This window comes from Chaetodon auriga, chromosome 4, assembly GCF_051107435.1.
Source record: "Chaetodon auriga isolate fChaAug3 chromosome 4, fChaAug3.hap1, whole genome shotgun sequence".
In the NCBI taxonomy this organism is placed as follows: Eukaryota; Metazoa; Chordata; class Actinopteri; order Chaetodontiformes; family Chaetodontidae; genus Chaetodon; species Chaetodon auriga.
In genome coordinates this window covers 18968754-18993574 of record NC_135077.1, presented here as the reverse complement: position 1 = coordinate 18993574, position 24821 = coordinate 18968754, and the positions used below count along the sequence as shown (strand labels likewise).

Genomic DNA, 24821 nt, shown 5'->3' with positions numbered 1-24821 from the left:
GAATTAATGATATGAATACTTCCACCAAAGTGTCAGAGGAAATATTGTTTTGTTATTGCCACAGAAACTTAAGCTTAGTTTTTAAATTGTATTCAGCTCTATAGTCACAATTAACTATATGACAAGAACTGAAACACAACATTTTTATTTTACATTTCTGAAAAAATATGACCAAAGAATTTACTTTTACTGTTTATTAACCAAAAACATCAGTTCATTGTTGCTTAATTGTATTTAAAAACACTTTAAGTGATGAATAAGTGAATTTTAGAGGACTGTTTGTGTGTCTCACAGCCTCTGTAACATTGGAAATGTTGAACCTGTTATAATGTAAATTTAAGATGGAAGACACGCGCCTGATCCACGAACCTCCGACCACCCCATCTCCTCCCTCATACGGCCTGTTCAGCGCTGCCACGGTTATGAAAGCCGAGCTCGCCTCTGATTGGCCGTTGCTGTAGAAACGTCCAGTCTCACTATCATCGCTCCATCCCGCAGACCAATCAGCGACGCCGCTCGGCCCCCCGACGTCAGTCTCCTCTCCGCTCGGCCAATCAGATTGTTCTATATGACTGTACTTCACCCGGCCAGCCGTCTCTTGCTCAGGTAGACGGGACACACGTAAGGTGAGAGTTTACCGACGTCTGTGGCTACGAATGACTTATTTAGCTGAATTTTGATGAAGTGAATCTGTTGTCTGTGTATTTGAGCGAAGAACAGTGTCGTTTTTTAGCTGTAAAACCCAAAGAAAAAATATTTAGGCGCGTTTTGTAGGTTTAGATGAAACGTTCAGGTTCTTAATGAATCATGATATAGAGTCAGCGTCCAGGTATCAGTGATGTGTTTTACCTGTGCAGGTATCTTCTGTGGGAATGTAATGAAACATTTAACAGCTGCATGAGTCTGATACTGAGTTGAAGTAGTTGTTGGAGCTGACGGCATGTTAGCAGTGTGATACTGCATGTTTCTGTATTTAATTTATTATTTAAGCAGTATTTAGATGCGGCCTTATGTACATGGTATTAGTGTTATGTCAGTGTATTTTGCTTCAAAGCCAAAAACACTTGTAAAAGAAGTAAATATCAATATTGGCATGTGGTAGTTATATGTGCAGCCCTATCTTTTGATGTTTAGTACACACTGTAAGCAGTGCTCAGAGTTTAGTTGTTGTGTTTCAGTAGTAAAGTGTTTTAAATTCTGCAGTTGTGGAGCATTGCATTTACTCAAGTACTGTACTCAAGTATGACTCCGTGGTACTTGTACTTTCCCTGACTGTTTCCACGGTTTTATTTTTACTTGCTACTTCATTCCAGAGGGGCATGTTGTACTTTATACTGCACTACGTTTATCTGGAAACTACAGTTTCTAGCTTGTAGAATCAGATTTTCCATCCAGAACCTTTGATGCATTTATATAAGATGATGCACAACTACAAACTATCCACGTCTCTAGAAGTAGGTAACAGCTCCACCTCAAGATCCCACCTGTTTATATGTTAATAATCCCATAAAACACTGCATTAGCATTAGAAGTACTTTAGTTTTGACACTTGAAGCTTACTAGGCTGATAACACTTCACTTTACTTTTGAATGCTGGACTTGACTTTGATTCAGACGTCTTTAAACTGTGACTAAAAGACAAGCTTGTCATGGACTCACAGGACAGAGACTCTCAGTCTGTCCACCTGGAGCTGTAATGACTTCACGTCTTCTCTGATTGGTGCATGTGTAACGCGGTCTTCCTGTTTCCCAGTCTTCCCTCCACACCTGCAGTCACCTGGTTGTCCATCATGGCGGTGAACGGCACGGCAGACATCTTGAGCTCTGCCTACCTGGCGGTGGAGTACATGGATGCGGTGTTGCCAGAAAACCCCTTCCAGCCCTCCCTGAAGCACGCCTGGGGCTACATGCTGGACAACTACACCAAGTTCCAGATCGCCACCTGGGGGTCCCTCATCGTCCACGAGTTCATCTACTTCCTGTTCTGCCTCCCTGGATTCCTCTTCCAGTTCATGCCCTTCATGCAGAAATACAAGATCCAGCAGGTTTGTGAGGTTTTTGGTTGTTACGATTTCATTTTTAGAAAGATTATTATGTTATTCTTGATGGACGATCTCTGTGTGTGTGTGTGTGTGTGTGTGTGTGTGTGTGTGTGTGTGTGCGCGCACGCGTGCGTGTGTGTGTGCGCATGCACGTGCAGGACAAACCAGAGACGTGGGAGAAACAGTGGAGATGTTTCAAGATGCTGCTGTTCAACCATTTCTGCATCCAGCTGCCTTTGATCTGTGGGACTTACTACTTCACTGAGTACTTCAACATCCCGTATGACTGGGACTCCATGCCGCGCTGGTCAGTGAAGACACCTGAACACATCACATACCCCGGATGTAGACTCACATCCTTGTGTTTTTGCGTTTTTAACAACTTAAATGTAAAATCCAAACTGTGGTGACGGCAGAAATGAGGCTGTTTTGGATAGAAACTTTATTTTATGTCTTTTTTCGAAAATGTTTTGCTCTGCAGAGCCTTAAAATGGACTCAGGCCTCTCCTGCACCTTCATTTCTGCTTTACATGTAATCAAACCAGAGAAAATGTGTCAATTATCTTAACGTCATTAGATAAATTCTGATAGATACAGTCAAACCATTTTGTTTAGATAAATCCACGGAGCCAGAAAATACAACTGAAATAAATAGTGTGATATTAAGATTATTTTTTCATTATTAATGCATATTGAAATGTAGGAAATTGAGACAAAATCACATAGAAAATGATCAAATGCGGGTTTAAAGCGACTGTTATCCGACATGTCGGAGAAAACTTTTTGTTTTTGTTTGTTTTTAATTACAGTTCACTTGAAAACAGTAATGTGAACAACAGCATTACAGGAAAAATATAACATATAATAATAACATGAGTGCATTTATTTATGTCATGTAGTTTTTACTGTTCTGTCCATTCAGGATGTGAGTGATATGTATGTTTTTGTCTCTTATAGCAAACAATTGAATTATCTGGTCACAAGTCGTCCACTATGAGATGAAAACAATATCTCCAGTTGACTTGATTAAGAACTTTGTGTAGACTCTCTGTCCGTCAGTGAAATCTGTCGGTTGGGATTTTCTAACGATGACCCTCGTCTCCCCGCCTCCTCCTCCAGGCCGTACGTCCTCGCTCAGTGCTTCGGCTGTGCTGTCGTTGAAGACACCTGGCACTACTTCCTGCACCGCCTGCTGCATCACCGCAGGATCTACAAATACATCCACAAAGTCCACCACGAGTTCACTGTGAGTAAGAGCTGCATGTGATAAGATGAACAAACACAAACACAAGTGTATCTGTTTACAGTGCGGTTACACATTAAAAACACTCCCGCAGGTGTAGGAAAAGTGAGCACACACACATTCAAACACACACCGCTGTGTTTCCGTCACCTTTGGGGATATGACATAGACTTACATTCATTTCCTGGGGACTCACCCTAACCATAGACACTGCTTGTAAATGGATTTATGTCCCCCAGCTTTAGTAAGACACGTCCACGCGCGTGCACACGTCTTCATCACAGTGTCTCCGCTGTCCCTCAGGCTCCGTTCGGCATGCAGGCAGAATACGCTCATCCTGCCGAGACGCTCATCCTGGGGGCTGGCTTCTTCATCGGCATCATGATCTTCTGTAACCACGTGTTCTTCCTGTGGGCCTGGGTGTCCTTCCGCCTGCTGGAGACCATCGATGTCCACAGGTAGGATGCAGCAACAGCTTCGGTCATTCTGTTTTTTTTTTTGCTGCCCTGTCTCTCCCTGTCTCTGTGATGTTGGACAGTTTATTGTTAGGACTCTGAGGAGAGCAGGATATAACACTTTCAGCAGCGGTTACATGAGCGATCACAGTGAAGAGTGACACAGCAGTTACATGACAAACTGCACGTTTGTCATCGTGTTCACTGCAGAGGTCGACCACTAGAGGGCCACAGAGAACACCAGATGTTACTGTCATATTAGGTGACACAGAGCTCTCTGCTCTTTAAATACTGCAGCCTTATTATTATGTTAACATGTTTATATTTTGCTGTTATTTTTGGATTACATACATACAGTTTCAGTGAGCGATGTAGACTGTGAAGGTGTAAACACGACCGCAGACTCTAGACTCATAGGCTGTTTTGTAGGTCGTGTCTGTGCTGAACTTAAATGAATTTAAGTTAGAAAATCTAATTTTAAATAGAAAATAACTGAATTTAAATTGAATTTTATCTAAGTTTCATACATTTTCCTGGTTTTGTGTCTTTTTGTAAATCACTTTGCAACTCGCTTCTAAAAATTCTCTAAAAATAATGTTTTATTCATTATTATTTAATGTAAAATGACCCACTGACTCTAAATTACATAAACTTTGTTGATAATTAGTCTTATAAATGATAAATAAATAATCCTTAAAGTGTGGACACAATATAGAACATATACAACTCAAAGAAGTCACACAGTGTAGAACAAGGCAGAAAAAAGGAGAAAGAGGTGAAATAAATACATTTAGAAGAAATTAATTGTTAAATTAACATGAATAATTCCGCAATTTTTCCAGATTTTGCCTCAATTTACACATTTTTTCCTGTCATCCTTTATTTAATCAATATTTTTTGCAGGTAGGGCCTCTAATATAAAAAATTCTTGTGAGAAAAGTCAGACTTTCTTTCGTCCTCTCCTCAGTATCACCTTTACAAAATCATCATTTTTGATCGTCTCTGTCTCTGAAAACAGTCTCTGAATGAAAGCTGACAGACTCTCTCTTGCTCCCTCTCAGCGGTTACGACATCCCCCTGAACCCCCTCCACCTGATCCCGTTCTACGCCGGCAGCCGTTTCCACGACTTCCACCACATGAACTTCGTCGGGAACTACTCCTCCACCTTCACCTGGTGGGACAAGCTGCTGAAGACGGACAGCCAGTACAACAAGCACATGCTGAAAGAGGGAGACAAGAAGGAGCAGTAAACCACTGGTGCTTCTGTTGGTACACAGGCCTGATCGGTCAGGACGAGGGGGGAGGAGGCAGCGAGTTGTAGAGACACGCGGCGAGAACACAAACAGCGCTGCCTCTGAATCTGAATCACACACCACAGGTGTACTTTAAACGAATCAGGGCGACTGGTTTGATTCTGGACGGGACTGCGGCTTGACTTCAGTCCGTCTTCTGTGCCTTTCTGCTGAAGAAATGTTGTTGTCTGCTTCTGTCAACAGCTTCTGGTTGAATAAAAACCGTCAACATCCTCATTTTGATTTGCTGCTTTGCTCATTGAATGAAAAAAAAACAAGTCGTACCGTACGGCTCTCTTGTGAAATGCTTCCGTATACCTCCTGTATGTCTGAGCACTTTAGCGCTTCCTCTCTAGTCAAACTGAGTCACTGAGTGACTTTGTGTTATAGCTGCAGTTCAGTGCGACCTGTTGAAACCCAGCGTGGACACGTTTGACATGAACCATGTCAGTTTGTGACGGTTTGGAAGGAATCGGCTCATATGGCACTTTGTTCAAGCCTACTTTGTTTAAGTCTGTAAGAATAAATTAATCTTGATTTTACAAAAAGAAACCTTGAAAATGTCTTGTTATTTTCTGTTTTTGTCACATTAGAATAAAACTACAACTGAGTTTGAACAGGAGTTTGGTTGTGTTGAGCATTTTTTGACAGAATTTTGTCATTAAAGAAACTTGTTCCTCAGGTCATCATATATGTGCCATCGTGTTCATAAGATATCGTCCATTAATGGCACATTTCTACTGGGATCACCTGCAGTTGAGGCTTGAATATTTCTGTTAAAGCTGAACATCACAGGATCTTCTCGGTGACTATTTTTCGTATTTCTCTGCAGACACAGTCAGTTAATGGGGAAGTGGGTGATTTCGTGTGTAAAAGCTGAAGGTTCCCTCCATCTCCTCTCTGCTGCACTGTGGACACACCCCACCGCCCCATTCAGCGCATACATCTGCGTCAAGTCAGCCAGCAGCAGCAGGTACCAAACAGGAAGTGAAGCAGTCCTACACTAAGGGCTGAAGCTGCGGTGTCACCTCTGGATTGGTTCTCCATGGGCAGATTCATTTTTCATGAACTGCACTTAGTTTGGTGCTCTATGATAGAAAATGCTGTCGGCGTTTACAGCAGGGCTCTATTATTGACGATTATTGTTTAATCTGTTTAATATTTTTCCAATTGGTGACCGTTGAAAATACCATAACAATGTCCCAGAGCCCAGATGATATCCTCACATTTGTCCGAACCCTAAATAAATTAAATTTAAAGTGGCTCACTTGTTATGAAGTGTTGTTTCTTATGCTTCTTTTCACAGTTACAAAGTTTATTGAGAGTCAATTTATTTAATTCCCACAGTTTTTATCTCCAAGTCTGTTGTTTGCCGAGTGATAATTTTATTTTATGATGCCAATTTTTACCGCGGTCTGGCTGGAATTAAATAAAACTCACAAGGCTTGCAATAAACTCTTTTATTGAGAAAGAAGCAGGAAGAAATAACAATAAATAATAAATTATACCTAAGTTGACTTTGAACAATTTATTGGATTATTTCACATTGTGTGCTTATATATTTGTCTAATATATCAGTTTATTATATGGAATACTTTGGGTCTCCAATTTTACGACATATGGGCTTTTATTTTAAACATGTAAGATAAACAGCTTCATCCGTTGAGCGCCGCATGAGAAGTCTTTATTCTGAAAATTGTGACCGGATGCGATGATCCTCTGCTGGCTTTACACTGGAGGCAGCCTGCGCTCAGGTACGGCGGCGCATCGCACTCCAGCAAAAGGAGGGAGAGAGAGAGAGAGAGAGAGAGAGAGAGAGAGAGAGAGAGAGAGAGAGAGAGAGAGAGAGAGAGAGAGAGAGAGGCACGGGGAGAGATATTTATAGCTTAAAGCGAAGCTGCAGCACAGAGATAAGGCTTGGGACCAAGCCGCAGGCAGACAGTCAGACAGGGCTTAGGGAAAAAAGAGGACAAGTCAAAATGAAGCAGTTCGTTTCGGTGGTTTTACTCGCGGCCGCAGCGGTCGCCCTGGTCAGCGCAGCCGGTACCGATGGCGAGATCTCCTTCGAGTACCACCGTTATGAGGAGCTGCGAAAGGCGCTGGTGTCGGTGTGGCTGCAGTGCCCGACCATCACTCGCATCTACACCATCGGGGAGAGCTTCGAGGGCCGCGAGCTGCTGGTGCTGGAGATGTCCGACAACCCCGGGACGCACGAGCCTGGTCAGTTTTACGCATACGTTAAAGTCTTGCTTCATACTGCGGTGAGTGCGCGCCCCATCCCGCTCCCTTTGTCCCCGCTTTCCTCCGCGGCAGGAACCCATCCCCGCACGCTGCGATAACACAAACACATCACGCACTATTGCGCACACAGAAGCAGCCCGTGGTTTCTCTGTGAGGGTGGTTCAGAAACGACCTGCGTGTCCGATGCTGGAGAACCGGAGCGGAGGAGCGCAGGTGCGTCGTGCTGCGCGTGAAACGGTGAGCGCGGGGCCTGCCGCATCACTTCAGAGGAATGTAAATGACAGATCGTAGGATCAGCCACGCAAAGCCGCCATTTTGCTGGTTGATAAGGATCCCTCATCCCAAGTCGTGATTCTGACTAATGCATCCCGTGGATCATGCCACGGCTCATTGGGCTGCATTAACATCCGCTCGAATCAAAAGCAGATGTATGAGCCGCGTTGGCTGCAGCATATGAGAGAAAAGAGTTCATAACGTCAAAGAGCTGAATATTAATCGAATCCGTAAAGCCTGACGGGGTTAGTGCAGCTATAACGTTAGTAAGTGGACCTGGGTTATGTCATGACTTCCCAGCGTCCGCATCACTCTTCCTCAGCCCGTCAGGACTGGACTGCAGGATGGAGGAAACCATAGAGTAGAAGAAGTGATGTGAGGCGACAGCTGCTGCTGTTTGCAGATGAAACCCACCTTCTTCTTTCTCTAAAGTTACGCCCGAATAGAGGAAAAAAATACATCATGTGTATTTCTCAAAGGTTAATTTAGGGGAGCATCTTTTCACAAAATTGGCCTCAAAGCAACAGGAGAAGAAAACATATCTGAAAATGTCAAACTGGTTTTCACACTGTGAAAATGCACCTGTGTGCAGCTGGCCTTCAGGGGCTTGCTGGAAATGTAGGACGGGCTTGAATTACCTTCAACTGAATGTGTGATGGAAGTGATGAACAAGAAGAGCCAAATTGTCTGAAATGTTCCTTTACTTCTTCTGTGTATTGTTTCATTTCAGTCTGGAATTAAATCACACCAGACGTGATTCAATATTCCAGCTTTTTATATCTGTTATCTGCTTCTGAATGTCAGAAATTGAATGCCTGCCTCCATCCTGACAAATGTTGTTGGACTGTGAAAACACCAGAGACAGTACTGGAAATAAATTGAATTCCAGCGTTTTTGTAATAAACCAAATTCACTCTAGTTACCATTTTTTAACCTCTCAATCCAAAACGAACGTAACATTGAATGCATCAGCTAGAAAGATGTGTCCTGTAAATGTTAGAAATGGGTGCACTTTCTCCTGATATGAGAGGACACTGTGTTTGCACCTATGGATAATAATGTAACGTCAACTGATTGGCTTGTGGTGCATGTAACCTTTAACGAACGTCTGGGAATGGGTCAGTGGTTCCTGTCCAGCGCTCTGAACAGGAGGCTTAACAGTGACACGCAGCAGGAAGTGATTAATTTCAACCTGAAACAAGAAAAAAAAAAAAAAAAAAGCTGCCTGTAAGTGCTGTGTGTGTAGTTCACGGTCCAGTCTGTGGTGGTTCAATGGTTCAGTTTTTGTTGTAAAGGTGTGTTTTCCTCTCTGGGTGTGTTTACGTGGTCTTGACGCTGCGCCGCAGGTTTTGTGTGTTTTTGCAGCTCACGTGGTCACAGAGTCTAATGACCGTATGGACGTACTAAATAAGCCTGTAATGGTCTGGTGGGCGTGCGCAGGCATGAGTCACAGTAGCGCTGTGGAGTCCTTATTACTACCAGATGAGTTTCCAAGCCGCTGCTTCACCAACAGAGGCAGCACCCCCACCCCACCACTCCTCCCTCCACCTCTGCTGAGCAAAACATCCACAGCAAGAAGGAGGGCGATGAATTTTTTGAGCTTCCCTTTAAGACGCCCAACCAATGTTTGGTCTGACCCCCCCCCCCCCCCCCCCCCCGCAATGTGTTGAAACTCCAAGGTGGAGCCGAAATAGCAGTTGCTGGGGCAACAGATCGGCTTAGTTCACTGAGCTGACTGTCTGCTCGTGGTTGGCTGCCTCCGAAGGACGGCGGTCCTGAGCTCGTGCATCTGTCAGTAAGCAGCCATCTGTCATGCACTGCGGCACCGGAGCTGCCTACAGCCGACAGTGTAAACATGCCGGTTACATATTAAATGCATGAAATGCAGGCGCATGGGCAGCAGCGGAGAGGACAGCAACTGAGTATATATACTCAAGTAAGCGGCCGTAATCACTATTTTTAAATTAGCAATGAGTCAGTAGGCTATTTGCCATCTCGCTTGCAGCAAAATGACCACAATGCATCCACCTTGTTAACCTGCCACCCCCCCTCTCCATCTACTAGGAGTGCAGGAGCAAAGGGGTTGTTTAGTTGAATGTGATAGTCTGGACTTGTTGATCCCTTATTGGAGGATGCCCCTTTCATACCCAATCATGATAACATTTTATATAGTTTACATACAGTCTTTAGCTGTGTCTCAGTTCAGAGGCCTCCTTCCTTAACGGAGACACAGTTCCAGACAGTTAGCAGACAAAGTTAGCTGACGGCTGGTGGAGAAAGTGGAACATGTAGCATCTAAAGAGCCAGATTTCCCCCTGAGGAGTTGATGGAGACTAAAGAGAGCTAAAGGAGAGTGAATATTGGACTTACTTTTCCCAGGTAGACACAGACTGATGCTAATGCTGCCTGCTGGATGTGTAAATGGGAAACTATTTTCTACCAAGATGACCATCTCAACTTGCAGCCAGCAGCCTTAGTTTAGAGCAAAGACTGGAATCAGCTTGCCCGGCTCCGTCCAGCATTGACAGAAATGTCTGACAGCACCTCTAATTCTCACCATTCACAGAAGTGAGCTGTAAAAACCACACTTTGCGGTTTTACAGGGGTTATGTGGCAACCGTTTCTTGGCCAGGTACAGTAACTTCCTGGAGTCTCAGTTTCTTGCTAGGCACATAACTCCCCCGTAAAACAGCCAATTGTCATTTTAGAAGATATAATGTGTTAATTATCGATCTTAAGAGGTGCTGCTCGGCCTTCTGTCGCTGTGCTAAGCTAAGCCAACCGGCTGCCAGCTTCATATTTAACATATAGACATTAGAGCAGTAGAGTAGAGTCTTCTCATTTAACTGTCTGCAACTAAGAGTAAGTGTCTTATGATAAAAAAAATGATAAGGTGACAGTATTTAAAGTAGTTAAACATACACATTAGCACATCCTATAATAAAATTCAGCAATATAATACATATAATGATAATCTCTAACCGTCCATTCTGTTGCATAATGAGCATGAATGATCCTTTCAGTGCACGTTGATGATAGCGTTTATGTACTTTTACTGAAGTAAGACTGTGAATGCAGGACTTTCACCTGTAATAGAGCAGTTTTATAGTATGGTGTTATTTTACGTAAGTAAAGGATCTGAATAACACTTGTTTACATCTTGAAGCTGCGTCATATTTGAGTGTAGAGGAGCAGAAACGAAGGGTTTCTCTTCAATGAAATGGGCTCTGGCTAAACTCTTTCACCTCTCATGTCTGGAACTGTTTACAAGGCTTCGAGTGAGAGGAGAAACCCTATCTTGTAATGGCTTTTCCTTTGTCTGAAGGTGAAAAAAAGACTCATGTCAGTATGCTGTAGACCATCTCGTGGTGGAGACGCTGGACCGTTTTATCAGACGACAGAGGAAATATGTAATCCCTGGTGAGCGCGCACACAGATGCTCAGTTAAAGCGTACAGCAGCCAGACACACAGCTGGATACGGTCGTGTCAAATGACATATGACATATTGAATATACAGTAAAACACAGGTAGGCATGAATTTAATCGCACACATTACAGTGGAGGAGAGTGGAGTGTGAACCCAGTGCATCGTTTGGACATTTAGCTGCGAGGAGCCTCCTCAAGCAGAGATAGGGAAAACAGCTGAGAGGAAGGAGGAGCCGATGGCCACCGGAGACAAAAAAGAAAGGAATGATGATGGAGAAAACGGGAAATGTAACAGGAGTGCAAGGGTGACGAGGGAGAAGAGGAGGGGTGGTCCAATGAATGCAGGGGGAGTAATAACGGAAGGAGGATGAGAGGAAGGCCAAGGCATCAGCCAGAGGTCATTTATTATACATCAGACACCACAGGCACCCTCCTCCACCCTCCTCCACCCTGCCTCCGCCGTGCTCTGACTGCTTCTGCTTCTTTTGCTTCTTCCTCTACCAAAACCTCCGTTCTGTTTCTCGCGTTCCTCTGCTCACGTTTTCAGTTTTATTCCTCTTCCCTCTGTTCCTTTCATTCCCTCCACGTTCATCACTCCTCGCTGTGTTGCAGCTAACGTTTCTGTGGCTTGCATGCTTCATATGCAGCATCTCAGCGCGCTGCGTGATCACTTCACGTCATGCTGTGTATTGGCCATACGAGCAGTCGACAGCCAGTTCCTTTCTTATCCGCTGTTCTACTCACTTCTGCAGGTTTATGTCTGCAAAAGCTCAAACATATTTATGGAGCTTTTGTTTTCTAAGGGCTAAATGTGGATCTCTTAGCTCACTGAATGCTAGGATGTAGAGCTGCTACAGAGCTAGCAAAGACTAAGAATCATGGATATATAGAATCATGGGATATACAGCTGTTAAATGCTAACATTGTTGTTTTATCTTGCAACTTACTTTGATAATCTATTAATTATACAGTCAAGTGAACATCTTTTTGTTGGACCAAACAATTTTTCAACACCTACATTAAAACTAATTTAAACACCAGACAGAAAATAATCTGCAGATTACTTGATATTAAAAATAGTCATTAGTTAGATGTTAAAAGAGTGAAGCTGGTGGAACAGAGGCTAGTGAGGAAAAGGTTTGGAACATGGCTCTCTGTGCACGTATCAGCTGTAATGTGATCCGACCTTTCACCATATATGAGTTTATTATTTGACCTGTGTGTATCTCTGTGATATCAGATGACAGAGTGATTCAGAGCCAACAAACTGTGTGTGTGTGTGTGTGTACATGTGTTGAGTGTGGGACAGGCAGACAGACGCAGAGTGAGAGCCTGTTTACTCAACCTCCGAGTCGATTTGTCTCCCTAAGTGCCCGCCTGTGTCAGGGTTGCCAACGTGGTGCTTCCCTAATGACGTGGCAGCGGTGGTCGTAATTACGCTGCTGCCTAGGAAACCTCATTGATCACCTGCCAGACACCTTTGATAACAAAGTGCAGGTTGATGCGGTGGGCTTTGTTCGCCTCAGATGGATTTCATCGACCTGAGGGGAAATCAGTGGAGTTAAAGGGAGATGCTGCGCCATGTCAGCCTTTCACACACATTTAGAAGATCTCCACTGCTTAGGGGTGTTTAAGTATGCTCACATGTGCTTGAAAACCAAGGACAAACAGAGGTCGTCCACACAATGAATTTAGCAAGACAGCAGATGATAATCCAACCCTCCACCTTCAATGTCTTCTTCATGCAAACATGCACATGAGCAAAAAGCCACCGGTCTTGATGGTTTATTAAGCATTCAATTCATTTTTCAAACAAAAAAAAAGCAAAGGTGTGACATTTTCTGGACTTAGCAATAAATCAGTTCATTCTAAAAAAAAAAAAGGTAGCTCCACCTACAGTTTGGATCGATACGTGACATAAAACAACATCCGCCATGTTTGCTCCTGTTTGCCTGAAGTGTGCTGACTGCCTCTCATTGTCCTGAGTGTTCTGCTGTTGTCCTGAACCCAGTTTGGATTTTGCTTAATGTGTCACCATGACAGCTTATAAAATATTGTTTTACATATAATGAATTCAGCCGTGAACCTGATGGGAACATGGTAACGAAACACCACCCGTATGTACCCATATGTGAAGTGATCACATGTCAAATGATGTTTCACATGTGAAAAGTTCACATGTGCTTTTTCTTTTACTTGAGTGAGCGGTTATGGTTGTGCACAAGAGAGTAAGAGCTCGGAGAGGTGCAGACAGCCTGACAGAGAGGAGTCATAACCTGAGAAAAAAAAGGACAGGACACAGTTGCCTTCAGAGGGGAAAGGACATTTAGATTTTTTCCACCTACGCAGTGATGTGTCACACTCGCTTTTGTGCAAATATGCGTCCTCTGTGTGTGTGTGTGTGTATGTGTGCACAAAGAGCAAGCAGAGCTGTTACATCAGCGTGAGTTAGCAAAAATGATAACTAATGATATTAATATAAAAGAGTGATGCAGCGAATCATCGTCAGCACATGGCGCATCACCCAGAACTCACCTAAATACATCTTTAAATTCATGTGTGAGAGAGAGGAAGGGTCTCCAGATACTGAGCATCTGTGTAACAGCTTGAATCACAGTAACTCATTTAGACAGAGTTCAGCGTTAAAGTGTGTGTGTGTGTGTGTGTGTGTGTGTGTGTGTGTGTGTGTGTGTGAACATGTGAGTGCATGTGTTTGACAGCTCTGTCAGGCCTCTGAAGCCTGTAAAAAACATTCTCCGACATCAGAACAGAAAGAGTTAATTGCAGTCTTGAAATCATTAGTAGCAACTCAGAGAGAAACCAGATTTGAGCGTTTAAAAATAACCTGAGTACCAGATGTGTGCTGGGCGGTGTGTGCGTGTGTGTGTGTGTGCGTGTGTGTGCGTGGTACTTACTCATGCAGCCACTGGGATTATTTTACAAATACATCAAACTGTCAAAGAAATCCACTAAAATGGATTAAAGAAAAGCATCGGCACACGTGCACACTTCATCTCGAAAGTGTTATTTTTATACAGAATATCAGTTTGAATGACGTGACAAATGCAGACAGCAGGAAAAGAAGCCCTGAAAATAGAGGTGCAAAACATTATTAAGACACACACACACAAAGCCCCCCTATAAAAGCAGGATCCCCGCTGTGACTTGGCTTCAAACATACACACACACACAAACAGACACCAACACACACTCCTCACCATCTGCTGATCCTGAGCTAAATAACTCTTAACTGATCTGAACAAAGGACGTTTTTCCTCAGAGCTCAAAACAGCCACAGAAAGTCACTAAAGGGCTTCATATACATCCCTCGCTCGCTTGTGTGTGTGTGTGTGTGTGTGTGTGTGTGTGTGTGTGTGTGTGTGTATTTGAATACACAAGAGGCAAAAAGAAGAGAAGGAACCGCTAATTAGTGCATTAAACAGATGGTCAGAGGCTTTATCATTAAAACAGCTTTTATGGTATAAATAACAGTCAGATATAAAAGCAGTGAGTCCTGTGATAAAGGACAGCAAAGCGAGCCGAGGTAACGCCGTCCTCTCATGTTTTTGTGCCTGTAAACTGACATGAAAGCAGCTTTAGAATCAAAAGCATCAGCCGTGTGGTACGTTTTTAATATACGTTGATTCATCAGTAAAAGAAAGACAATTAAACTACAGCAATTTCGATGATCACTGAATTGGCTGAGTTATTTATTGAGGGGGAAAAGACCAACTATTCTCTGGTTCCAGCCTCTGACATGTGAATATTAGCTGCTTTTCTGTGGTTTATATCGCAGCTGCCCTCATTATGCATGTATGTGCTCAGCTATGTGCCGAGCTGAATGCACTTCCAGTAAAAGCTGAGGATTTGAGCCTTTGAAGTTCTCCCTGGAAGCAACTGTGAAACTGTGAAAACAGTATCGAACAAATTCAGTGAGAGTGATTATCATTTTCACATGAGAAAAACGTGCAAAATATAAGTTTCACTCGACGTTTATCACTGCAGCTTCTCAAATTCAGGCACGTTTCACATGCAAAATGTCTGAAATCATTGTGCCTGAATGTGAATTTTAAATGCTGTTTCTCAGTGCGGAAATATTATATTTCACGTGTAAAAACATGAATTTCACATGTGCTTTTCTGTAAGAGCAGTGACAGCGTGGAAGAAACCCTGAGGAGCCCTAATTTTGTCAGACTCTCTGTGATTACTCCAATCGGATCCCAGACCTGTCAGGATTTAGGCAGAACACTCTTTGACAGTGTCTCTCACTAATCTCGGTCATTATTGTCCAAATGGAGTTCTGGGCTGAAGCGTTCAATTCTGTTTAACCTTTGAGCTGATGAACCAGTGTGTGTGTGTCACTGCTGGAGTGTGTACATCCAGTGTTACAGTGGAAAGGTGTGTGTGTGTCCAGGGGAACCTCTCTAACACCTGGGAATGCTTTAACAGTGGCCTTCCACCACCTCTGGGTCCAAAAGAGAGAAAGGAAATGTGTGTTTCCATAACTAAAATGGCTTCCTCTAACAAAGATTGAGACATTATAGTGAGATTTCTGTGGTTTTGTGGGCGGTTGTGTTTCTGTTCGGCCCCTGAGCCGTGAACACTCTGCACAGATGAAGGTTGACTGCATAATGTAGACTCACAGCTCTGCTTTGCTCCCCGCAGGTGAGCCTGAGTTTAAGTACATCGCCAACATGCACGGCAACGAGGCCGTGGGCAGGGAGCTGCTCATCAACCTGGCTCAGTACCTGTGCAACCAGTACCAGCAAGGCAACGAGACCATCATCGACCTCATCCACAACACCCGCATCCACCTCATGCCCTCCATGAACCCAGACGGCTTCGAGAAGGCTGCTTCTCAGGTACAACACGGCAAAACACACAAACCCGATCTAAGGATTAAACTCAGAGGACGGCAAACATTGGCCTCACAGCACACACACACACACACACACACACACACACACACACACACAGCGAGATTAGCAGGTCTAATTATTAAAGCTCCGTCTCGCTTCTCTTCACATGAGTGTCTGAACACCTTTTCCTGTTTCCTGCTTAGCCCGGGGAGATCAAGGACTGGTTCGTGGGCCGCAGCAACGCACAGGGGGTGGACCTGAACCGGAACTTCCCCGATCTGGACCGCATCATCTACATCAACGAGCGGGAGGGTGGAGCCAACAACCACCTGCTGCAGAACATGAAGAAGGCTGTGGATGAAAACACCAAGGTAGGCCAAGAGGCACGCACGTTCAGACAGTGTGTTTGATTAAAGGATAAGACTGCTGTTACTTCTTACTGTCAACAAATCACATGAAAACACCAAAATAACAATTAGTCTTATCCGGCACTCTGCCCCAACCTGTTCATCCCTGTTGAACTTGGAAATCTTCATAAATGGGTCACAAATACAAATACAAAAAATGATAATAAAAAATAACAGCAAAAATGTCTGACCATCGTTTCACCGTTGTTCCTCAAATAGGAGGGAATATTGCATTTTCTAGGGACGATTTTTAGGTGCGGATTAAAAGATGGATTAACTTAAGGCAGCTATAATCATTTTTAAAATAACAATAAGAAAAGACATAACTTTATTGATCCCACACTGGAGAAATTAAGATGTTAAAGACAGAAAGCAATAATAGTAAGAATGAAAAGGAGACATAAAAAAACCCAAAATAGACTAAAAAAAGGGATAAAAAAATAAAATCACCATATACCTGTTTACTATATACAAAATAAGCAAAAAATAATATTGCCATTGGAAAATATTGAATTGCCAATGGTTTTGTCCTTTTGCACAGTAGAGAATATATGACAGATATGGGTCCACTATGAAAAAACATGTATTTTTGCACATTACAATGGATGTAATAGCAAAATGTTGATTATATAATGTTCATAGTGACGAACCTGCAGAGAATTTTCCCCCGAACCTGCAGCTCCTCTCAGCTATATGTTGGTTTTAGTCCTTTCATTGGATTTATTAACAATAACAAAAATAGAATATCTCCAGATTTATCCTTTAATGCTTCATAAGACGTCTGGTGTGTGAACACGGTTATGTTTCAGATACAGAAATACCTCTTGGGCGTGTTTGCAGGTGCAGTGTGTATTTTTAAGTGTTGGTAATTTATGTTTTTTCCTCTGCAGCTGGCTCCAGAGACCAAGGCTGTGATCCACTGGATCATGGACATCCCCTTTGTCCTCTCAGCCAACCTGCACGGAGGAGACGTGGTGGCCAACTACCCCTACGATGAGACCCGCACTGGTACATGAACACATGCAGACACCCAGTCTCAAACAGACCCTGTTTTCCTGTGTTATTTGTTAAAGTGTTCATAAAGCGTTCCCTTGCTCCATACAAAGAATGTTTCCACTGATTTAATGAGACTAATATTTGACCTGCGAACACCAAACGTTTTATTCGCTTTTCCTCAGAATCTTGTAACTCTAATTTAAATCAGATGGAAACTGTTTCCCTCTCCGGCTTCCTGCGCGTTATTACTCCCACTCAACAAAATGTGTTTGCGCAGGCACACATTCAGGGTGCCGCAGATGCAGGTGTTCAATCGATGCTTTATCAGAGCCGCTGTCTAAACACTGTGCGCTCGCTTGTTCCCCTCCCCGTAAGGCTCCACCCACGAGTACAGCGCCAGTCCAGATGATGTGATGTTCAAGTCTCTGGCAAAGGCCTACTCCATTTACAACCCCGTCATGTCCGACCCTCACCGACCCCCCTGCCGTAAGAACGACGACGACTCCAGCTTCAAAGACGGCATCACTAACGGAGGGGCCTGGTACAGCGTGCCAGGAGGTAAGACAGCGAGCTCCCAGTATGTGTGGATGAGGTGAGCTGCAGGTAAAGACACGCCTCAGCTTATATGTTGACACTGGGCTGGATTTGGTTGAGGCTGATGCTAATATTGATATATGAGATGAGATTGAACTGGTGGTCAAGACCCTGACCATGCAATCACAATGAACTTATTCTCTTTCCTTCATTTCCTGTTAACTCTCTACTTCACTCCATCTAATAAAGGCAGAAAAAAGAAGAAATTGTACTTAAGATGACATTTTTTAAAACATTTTTGATATGAATTATTAAAAGCTGTGACTCTTTCTCTCATTAATGTCGCCATCGCTCTCTTCTGACCCATGACAGGGATGCAGGATTTCAACTACCTCAGCAGCAACTGCTTTGAGATCACGCTGGAGCTCAGCTGTGACAAGTTCCCCAACGAGGACACGCTCAAGACCTACTGGGAGCAGAACCGCAACTCACTGGTCAACTACATCGAGCAGGTGGGCAGCACCAACAGGACTGTGACTGCGTGCTATGACCTGTTTCAGCATTTGAGAAAGCGATGACTCATAAACCAAATCAGTATGCTCTATCTGAAGGGAATGAAATGATGCTCCTCGCACCTCGATGTTAAAACAAGATGTCTGTTAGTGCCAAAATAAACTGTGACTGTTCCAAAAAATGACTCAAGATGCATTTCCTGAATTGGCACCTTCATGGTCAAAGGATGGTTAAGTTAATGTTGGGGAAAAATCACCTTCAAATAAATTAAACTATATATATGTACATTATATACAAAAGAGTATAAAAATGAGTTGCCTTGTGGCTCAGTTTCACAGTGGAGTAACAGAATACACTGACTTTGTACTATGTCACAGTAGAAAATGTCTAAGGACAGTATTTGATGCACATACCCCCCCCCCCCCCAAACAGACATTTGTCCCCTCTCTCCTTCATTGTGCCTCTTTGTGTGTTTGTAGGTTCACCGTGGCGTCAAAGGGTTTGTGCGCGACCTGCAGGGCAACCCCATTTCCAATGCCACCATCTCTGTGGAGGGCATTGACCATGACCTAACCACAGGTACCAGCATCCAGTTAAACTTCACACAAGCCTGACAATCACACCTGCTCTCTGTTACAACACACCCCGCTGACTGACATGAGAAGTGTAATAGAAAGGTGTTGTGATGCCACCTGGTGGACATACTTGGTAATGCGGCGCTTTTTCAGCAGCTGATTTTTATTTGTATCACAGTGACAGTGAAGATACTCTAAACGCTCTGTACACTCTGAGGATCCATTTGGTGGCCCGTTTGCTGCTTACTCACATGTATTAATGAGAAAAATCTGCGTTTTGTAGCCAAAGATGGAGACTACTGGCGCCTCCTGGCTCCAGGAAACTACAAAGTGGCAGCCTCCGCCCCAGGATACCTGACCGTCATCAAGAAGGTGGCTGTTCCCTACAGCCCCGCAACCAGGGTAAGATTCACAGAGACATGAACCAAAGCAAAGCTGCCTCACATTCACTTCATAGTTAGAGAGGGAACCTGACAGTGCTGAGTGATGCCTTTTTAGAGACTTTCAGCGCTATCCTTAGATCAAATCAACCATTTTATCTGCGGTGTCGGCCAAAAATCTATTTTGTCCGACCGGAAAATTTATTGTAAATATTTGGAAAAGACTTTGATCTAATAGGAAACTGTAACCGGATCCGCCTGCCTTTAAAAACATAAAAACAAGTGACTGCTAAGATCTGATGTCTTATTTACACCTGGTTTATTATAAACAGTTTATGTCTGGCCAGGGTTTATCCACATAGATGGCCACATGTAAAGAAGAGCAGAGTAAAGTTTGATCTCTTAAATCGATGGCTCTCAAGCTTTTTGACTTCTGACTGTTTAAAACAAAGCTGGGCCTGTTTAATGCTCTATTTTATAACCTTAAAGACTGAACTAACAATGAATGCATGCTACTAACACGTCTGCCCGTGTAGCCAAAGAGTTCTGTAGCTTATTCCTTAAACCTCATTGCTCTCCAAAAACCAAACAAGTTTTTTGTATCCTGATGCCAGAAACAAAGCAGATGTGTGTTCCTCTCATCTGTCTCCATGTGTGTCTGTGTGTCTCAGGTGGACTTTGAGCTGGAGTCTCTGATGGAGAGGAAGGAGGAGGAGCGGGAGGAGCTGATGGACTGGTGGAAGATGATGTCAGAGACACTGAACTTCTGAAGCGATTGTCTGGCCGATGATCGGACCGCCCGCACATCGATGTAATATACTCGACATTCTGTGTGCCCGTCCACTCTAAAAAAAAAGAATATATTGTCTCATCTTTGTTTCATTCTCTCAATCAATCATTATTTTAATTGATTCTATTGTTTATTATGTAACGGTTTGCCTCATACTCCTGTAGATTGAATACCCTGCAGACACACAATCACATACTGACAAACACAGGAGGAATTTGCAGGTAGTTTTCGTGGCAGCGAGGTCGATGTTGATTTCTGTGGTATTGTGTTCTTTATCGTACACGTGATTGGTAACCATGGCACCCATCTATATAACCAATGAGAGACTGATGATGTGTGTAAAAGAGCTGTTTACATCATGACCACATGGCTCTGTCCAGAATAATTTGTCTTTTCTCCCTGTTTTAAATGTCTCTGTTTCTCCAGGCTTTAGTACAAACACACAAATAGAAACACACAACTGCACACACACACGCGCACACACACACCCTACTTCTCTCTCTGTTTCTATCCTGTAATATAAAAAAAATTCAACACTACAGTTCTGAGATGATCAGGGACATTAAAAACACTGTAAAATCACTGTAAACATTATATTGTACACAATCTTTACAGGCGAGCTCATTTCCCTGTATGTTATTGATGTTTCTTTTTTTTAACTGAGTGCAGCACAGCTTTGATTTTAGCACAAGATGAATGGTAATAATATATACTGTATTTATGAACTAGGTATAGCAAGAAATATGTGTTTTTTGTAACTAAAAAAAAATCAAAGAACACAAGGCCATGACACCTATAAATCTGTCCACCTCAGTCTACCCAAAGCCATTCCTTTGTACGTGCACTACACAGGGAATACTATGGTACGTGAGGGATTGGAGTACATGTAGAAGCTGTTTTTCAATGATAAATTAACACTAATCTTCTGAGCGGGACTGTATGGAGGTAGTTGAGACTACAGAAAGAATTTATTGAATGTATAGCTATAGAAACGGTTACACGTGTAAAGAATGAACTGATCAATAAAATCCCCCTCTTTATGTTGTCACACTGTGGTCTTGTTGCCTTTGTTTTAGCTTGTTCAGGTGAAATTAGCCACCCCAGAGAGAAACTGGTCGTGTCCTTCAGTGCACATGTTAACTGGTGTATTGCAGTTGCAGGCTAGTGATGATGAGGCTTTTTTCTCTTTTAGTCATACATGATATTAAACATAAATAAATCTGAATTTGGGGGAAAAAAATGTTGCTTGCAATGAAATGTGTGTAATTGAAATGGGTTGAGTTGGTGCCCCCTAGAGTTAATACTGTATATTGCATGATGAAATATTTAGGATCCTTTTGATTGATTTGCTGCCTGTCTTGGGTGTGAGTGGAATAAAGTTGTCAATCTTTTAATTGATGATGCTGGATTAAATGTGCATTGCTGGTTGTAATGAATTAAAATCTTATAAATTAAAATGAGAAGAACAGAAGTGCTGCACTTAAACTAATGCTGCAACTGAACAATACTTAATGCAATACTGTTTATTTTAAAGTAATGTAGAGATTCATAGTGATTAATAGCTGCAGAGTCAGCAAAGTGTGTGTAAGGGTAACATGACACCATATAGTATAACAGCATACACCAGAACAATATATATGATTAAATATTGGTAGTTATTGTTTGACCGTATTAATGGAGAAATATGATAAAGTCCATAATGGGATTAACATGATGTTTGTGCGTTTGTTATGGGAGCACGTGACCACGTTCTTGGTCGCTAATAGACAAACGTTTAATGTGAGTATGTTCGATTTCTGGACGCTAGGGGGCAACCGACGTCCAGACAAGTTAACGGCTAAACGGCTAATGTAGTGTCATGGCTAACGTGTCGGCAAACAGTTGCGGACTGCCACGTTCAACCGACGAAGAGCGACATTATCGCCCCCCGGAAGAAGAAGTGTTTTTTGTCAACGTGATGAATGTACGTCCGGTTTTCGCCCTCCCTTTTGGCTTCGGTTTGGTCCTCACCAACTAGCTTGAGCGATGCTAACTGTTGATCTCTAACCGTCATCCTTAACTAGCTAGTTGCTAACTTTGATGATGTTTGGTACTTAGCATGACAAAACAGTAAGATTTATCAATTTATTTTCCTGGACATGGCATTAATTCATGTATTTGACTCAGTAAGGATATCAAAAAATGCTGACAATTGAAAATTCAACTGGTCATATTGTACACTTTGCTTCACATTTATAGAGATTGTTTAAGGTCACAGACTAAAGTTTGTGTTTTGAATTGCAGCTAAACGTTCTGTGAACTTGTGACGGTAGAAAGTAGAATTCAAACGGAGAAGTCAAATTAAATTGTCCTGGTCTTAATGCCATAAAAGTATTACTAGAATAAACTTGGAACGTTATTATGAAGCTGAATCTAGGTTCAAGTATAGTTCAGATAAGGTTAACTGCAGTGCACTCTGCATGCTGTACTTCCTGGCCAGTGTGTATTTGTATCCTTCAGCCTAAAGCAAATGCATTGTTACACAAGTGTATTTCTAAGTATTCACCTACCAACACACACACACACACACACACACACACACACACACACATGCAGTCACACACCAACATACTTCGGTCAGTTTGGGGGAAATTACATTGTCTTCATTCATTTACTTACCCTAACAATAACCACTGACCCAAAAATCAGCTCTCTTTCAATAGGGGACAAGGCTTTAGTCCCTAGTTGTACCAGCCGTCCCCAATTAACGGTCTTAAGTCTGAAATGTGTCCCCAAAAGTTGCCTAAGACTCACACATGCACAGAGCAAGGGTGGCACTTTTAGTCCAACTATGCAGTTGAATCAGCTGTTTTAGCAATAGATGCACACTCTGCAGATCAATGGCCCCCTCGGTCTATTAGTCATACTGGCCCTATTAGCATCTGCTATTAGCATCTCCTCATCAATACCATTGATCAAGCTGCCCTGGTTTCAGGACACAGCTGAGACCGGTGAGAGAGAGAGAGTAGGATATTAATCTGAGGAGACAGTAAGAAGTGATGTTAGACAACAATAGATGGTGTTTTTCAGACTGACACAAAATCAGTCTGCAGGACATAACAAGAACAAAGAAGGTTTATTGATATTTTGCAGTTAAAGATAATGAAAACGTGTCTATCAAAGCTGAAAGATCTAATTAGTCGATCAGTAGAAAATTCAATAATCAGTTCATCATTTGAGTAATTTTTCTAAATAAAAATGCCAAAAAACATTTGCTTGTTCCAGATTCTCAAATGTGAGAACTTGCTGGTTGTCTCTCAATATGTTTGACTGTTGGATGGACGAGACATCTGAATAGTGCACTTTGGGAAATTGTGATGGGCATTTTTCACCATTTTGCATTTTACAGACAAAAGGAAAAGTCGAATATTGGAGAAAACCTGCAGAATCATTTTGGTTGCTACCCTAGTTGACATCATTACTTTTAGCATGAACAAAACGCTGTCAGCAGTGAACTGTATTTAGGTTAAAAGCTTCTGAAACCCTTGTTTATTTTACTTCCTGAAATATACAACTTCATTGCATTTGATGAGAAGAGATGATGATTCAATGAGGCGTTATTTTCCAAAACTGTTCAGCATCATTGGAAGCAACACTGGAAGCAGCACAACACAGGCGATCTCAGGCGAGAAGGACTTTTTGAAAGCACAAGCATCTGTAAACTTGGTTTTAAATATATCAAAGAAGAGTTTGTGTTTCTTGGTCATGGCTGTCATTTATACTTTCACTCTGACACAGGTGTGACAGCAGTCCATCTGTCTTTGTCATGACTCCTTTAATCCTGCAGATGACAGCAGTGTGCTGACGACCTGACAATCACTGAGACGAGTTTGTCCCTGAAGTCTATTCAGAGCCAAATCAGTCTCTGCTGCCCCTCTGTAAGGATCCACCGCCTGTTCACACATCATTATTTGTGTGTGGATTTGAGCCCTTGCATCACAGGAAGCGGCTGTTGTTAGATGTGGATTTTATGAACTGTGTGAATGTTCCTCATTAGAGAGCGGTTTCCCCTTCAGAGCCCACCAACTTCCAGAAGTTCAAAGTGGCTGCAGGCCCATCTTTTCAACCACCTCAGTTCACTGGAAAATGTCTCTTATTTGTGCAAAAACATGTGTCTAATCTTTCTCATTTGATGTGTAAGAAAAAGTGTACATGGTGGAATTAGTGGCCTTGAGAACATTGAGAGCTGTTGAGAACACAAAACATAACATCCTCTCCGCTCATCTGTGCTATGTTTGTGCTTTTTTAATTTCAGTTAAGAGTTAAGTAAGGCTGGGGATCAGTAGAGCAAGCTGCCAACAAACAGTGAGACAAAGTCATCACAGCTAAAGGTCAAAGGTTTAAAGTGAAAGACATTTTCAGTAGCTGTGATGTACTCGTATTTACGTGGTAGATCCTACATAGTTTTGGTTTTACCTTCCTGCACTTGAATAGTGTCACCGCTGTATTTTTTAAAGAGAATCTTATGCACAAGTGTATTTAATAAGATACTGTTTATAAATCATTACTGAGGTGAATGTGACAGTTAATCATGTTGCTCATTTCAGTATCTGTATCTGTTAATGTGAGCACGCTGCAAGAGTCTGAACTGTTGCTGATGATGCCTTATTTTCCTGTAGGTGGTGCAGGTTGACAGGTGTGGAACAACGCTCCCCACCTGTGAAGAATCTGCTGAGCTCGACTGAGTGAGTCTGTGAGTGCTTTACAAGAGCTGCTTCACATGAAATGCTTTCACAAGTTTTCACAAGACATCG

At 42.6% G+C, this 24821-nt stretch overlaps 2 protein-coding genes across 2 annotated transcripts; both read left to right on the top strand.

The window, feature by feature from the left end:
• The first annotated feature begins 572 nt into the window (after positions 1 to 572).
• msmo1 (methylsterol monooxygenase 1) lies at positions 573 to 5328 on the top strand. The gene is made up of 6 exons (XM_076727395.1): positions 573 to 626; positions 1754 to 2045; positions 2201 to 2349; positions 3162 to 3288; positions 3589 to 3743; positions 4802 to 5328. The coding sequence occupies exons 2-6, from the start codon at positions 1791 to 1793 to the stop codon at positions 4989 to 4991; spliced, it is 876 nt and encodes a 291-aa protein (XP_076583510.1). The 5' UTR covers positions 573 to 626; positions 1754 to 1790; the 3' UTR covers positions 4992 to 5328.
• Positions 5329 to 6768: 1440 nt separating this feature from the next.
• cpe (carboxypeptidase E) lies at positions 6769 to 21076 on the top strand. Its single transcript, XM_076727505.1, has 9 exons — positions 6769 to 7253; positions 15640 to 15836; positions 16037 to 16204; positions 17131 to 17248; positions 17612 to 17794; positions 18143 to 18282; positions 18763 to 18862; positions 19142 to 19260; positions 19910 to 21076. Exons 1-9 carry the CDS (start codon positions 7013 to 7015, stop codon positions 20006 to 20008), a joined length of 1365 nt encoding a protein of 454 aa, XP_076583620.1. The 5' UTR covers positions 6769 to 7012; the 3' UTR covers positions 20009 to 21076.
• The last annotated feature ends 3745 nt before the right edge of the window (positions 21077 to 24821 follow it).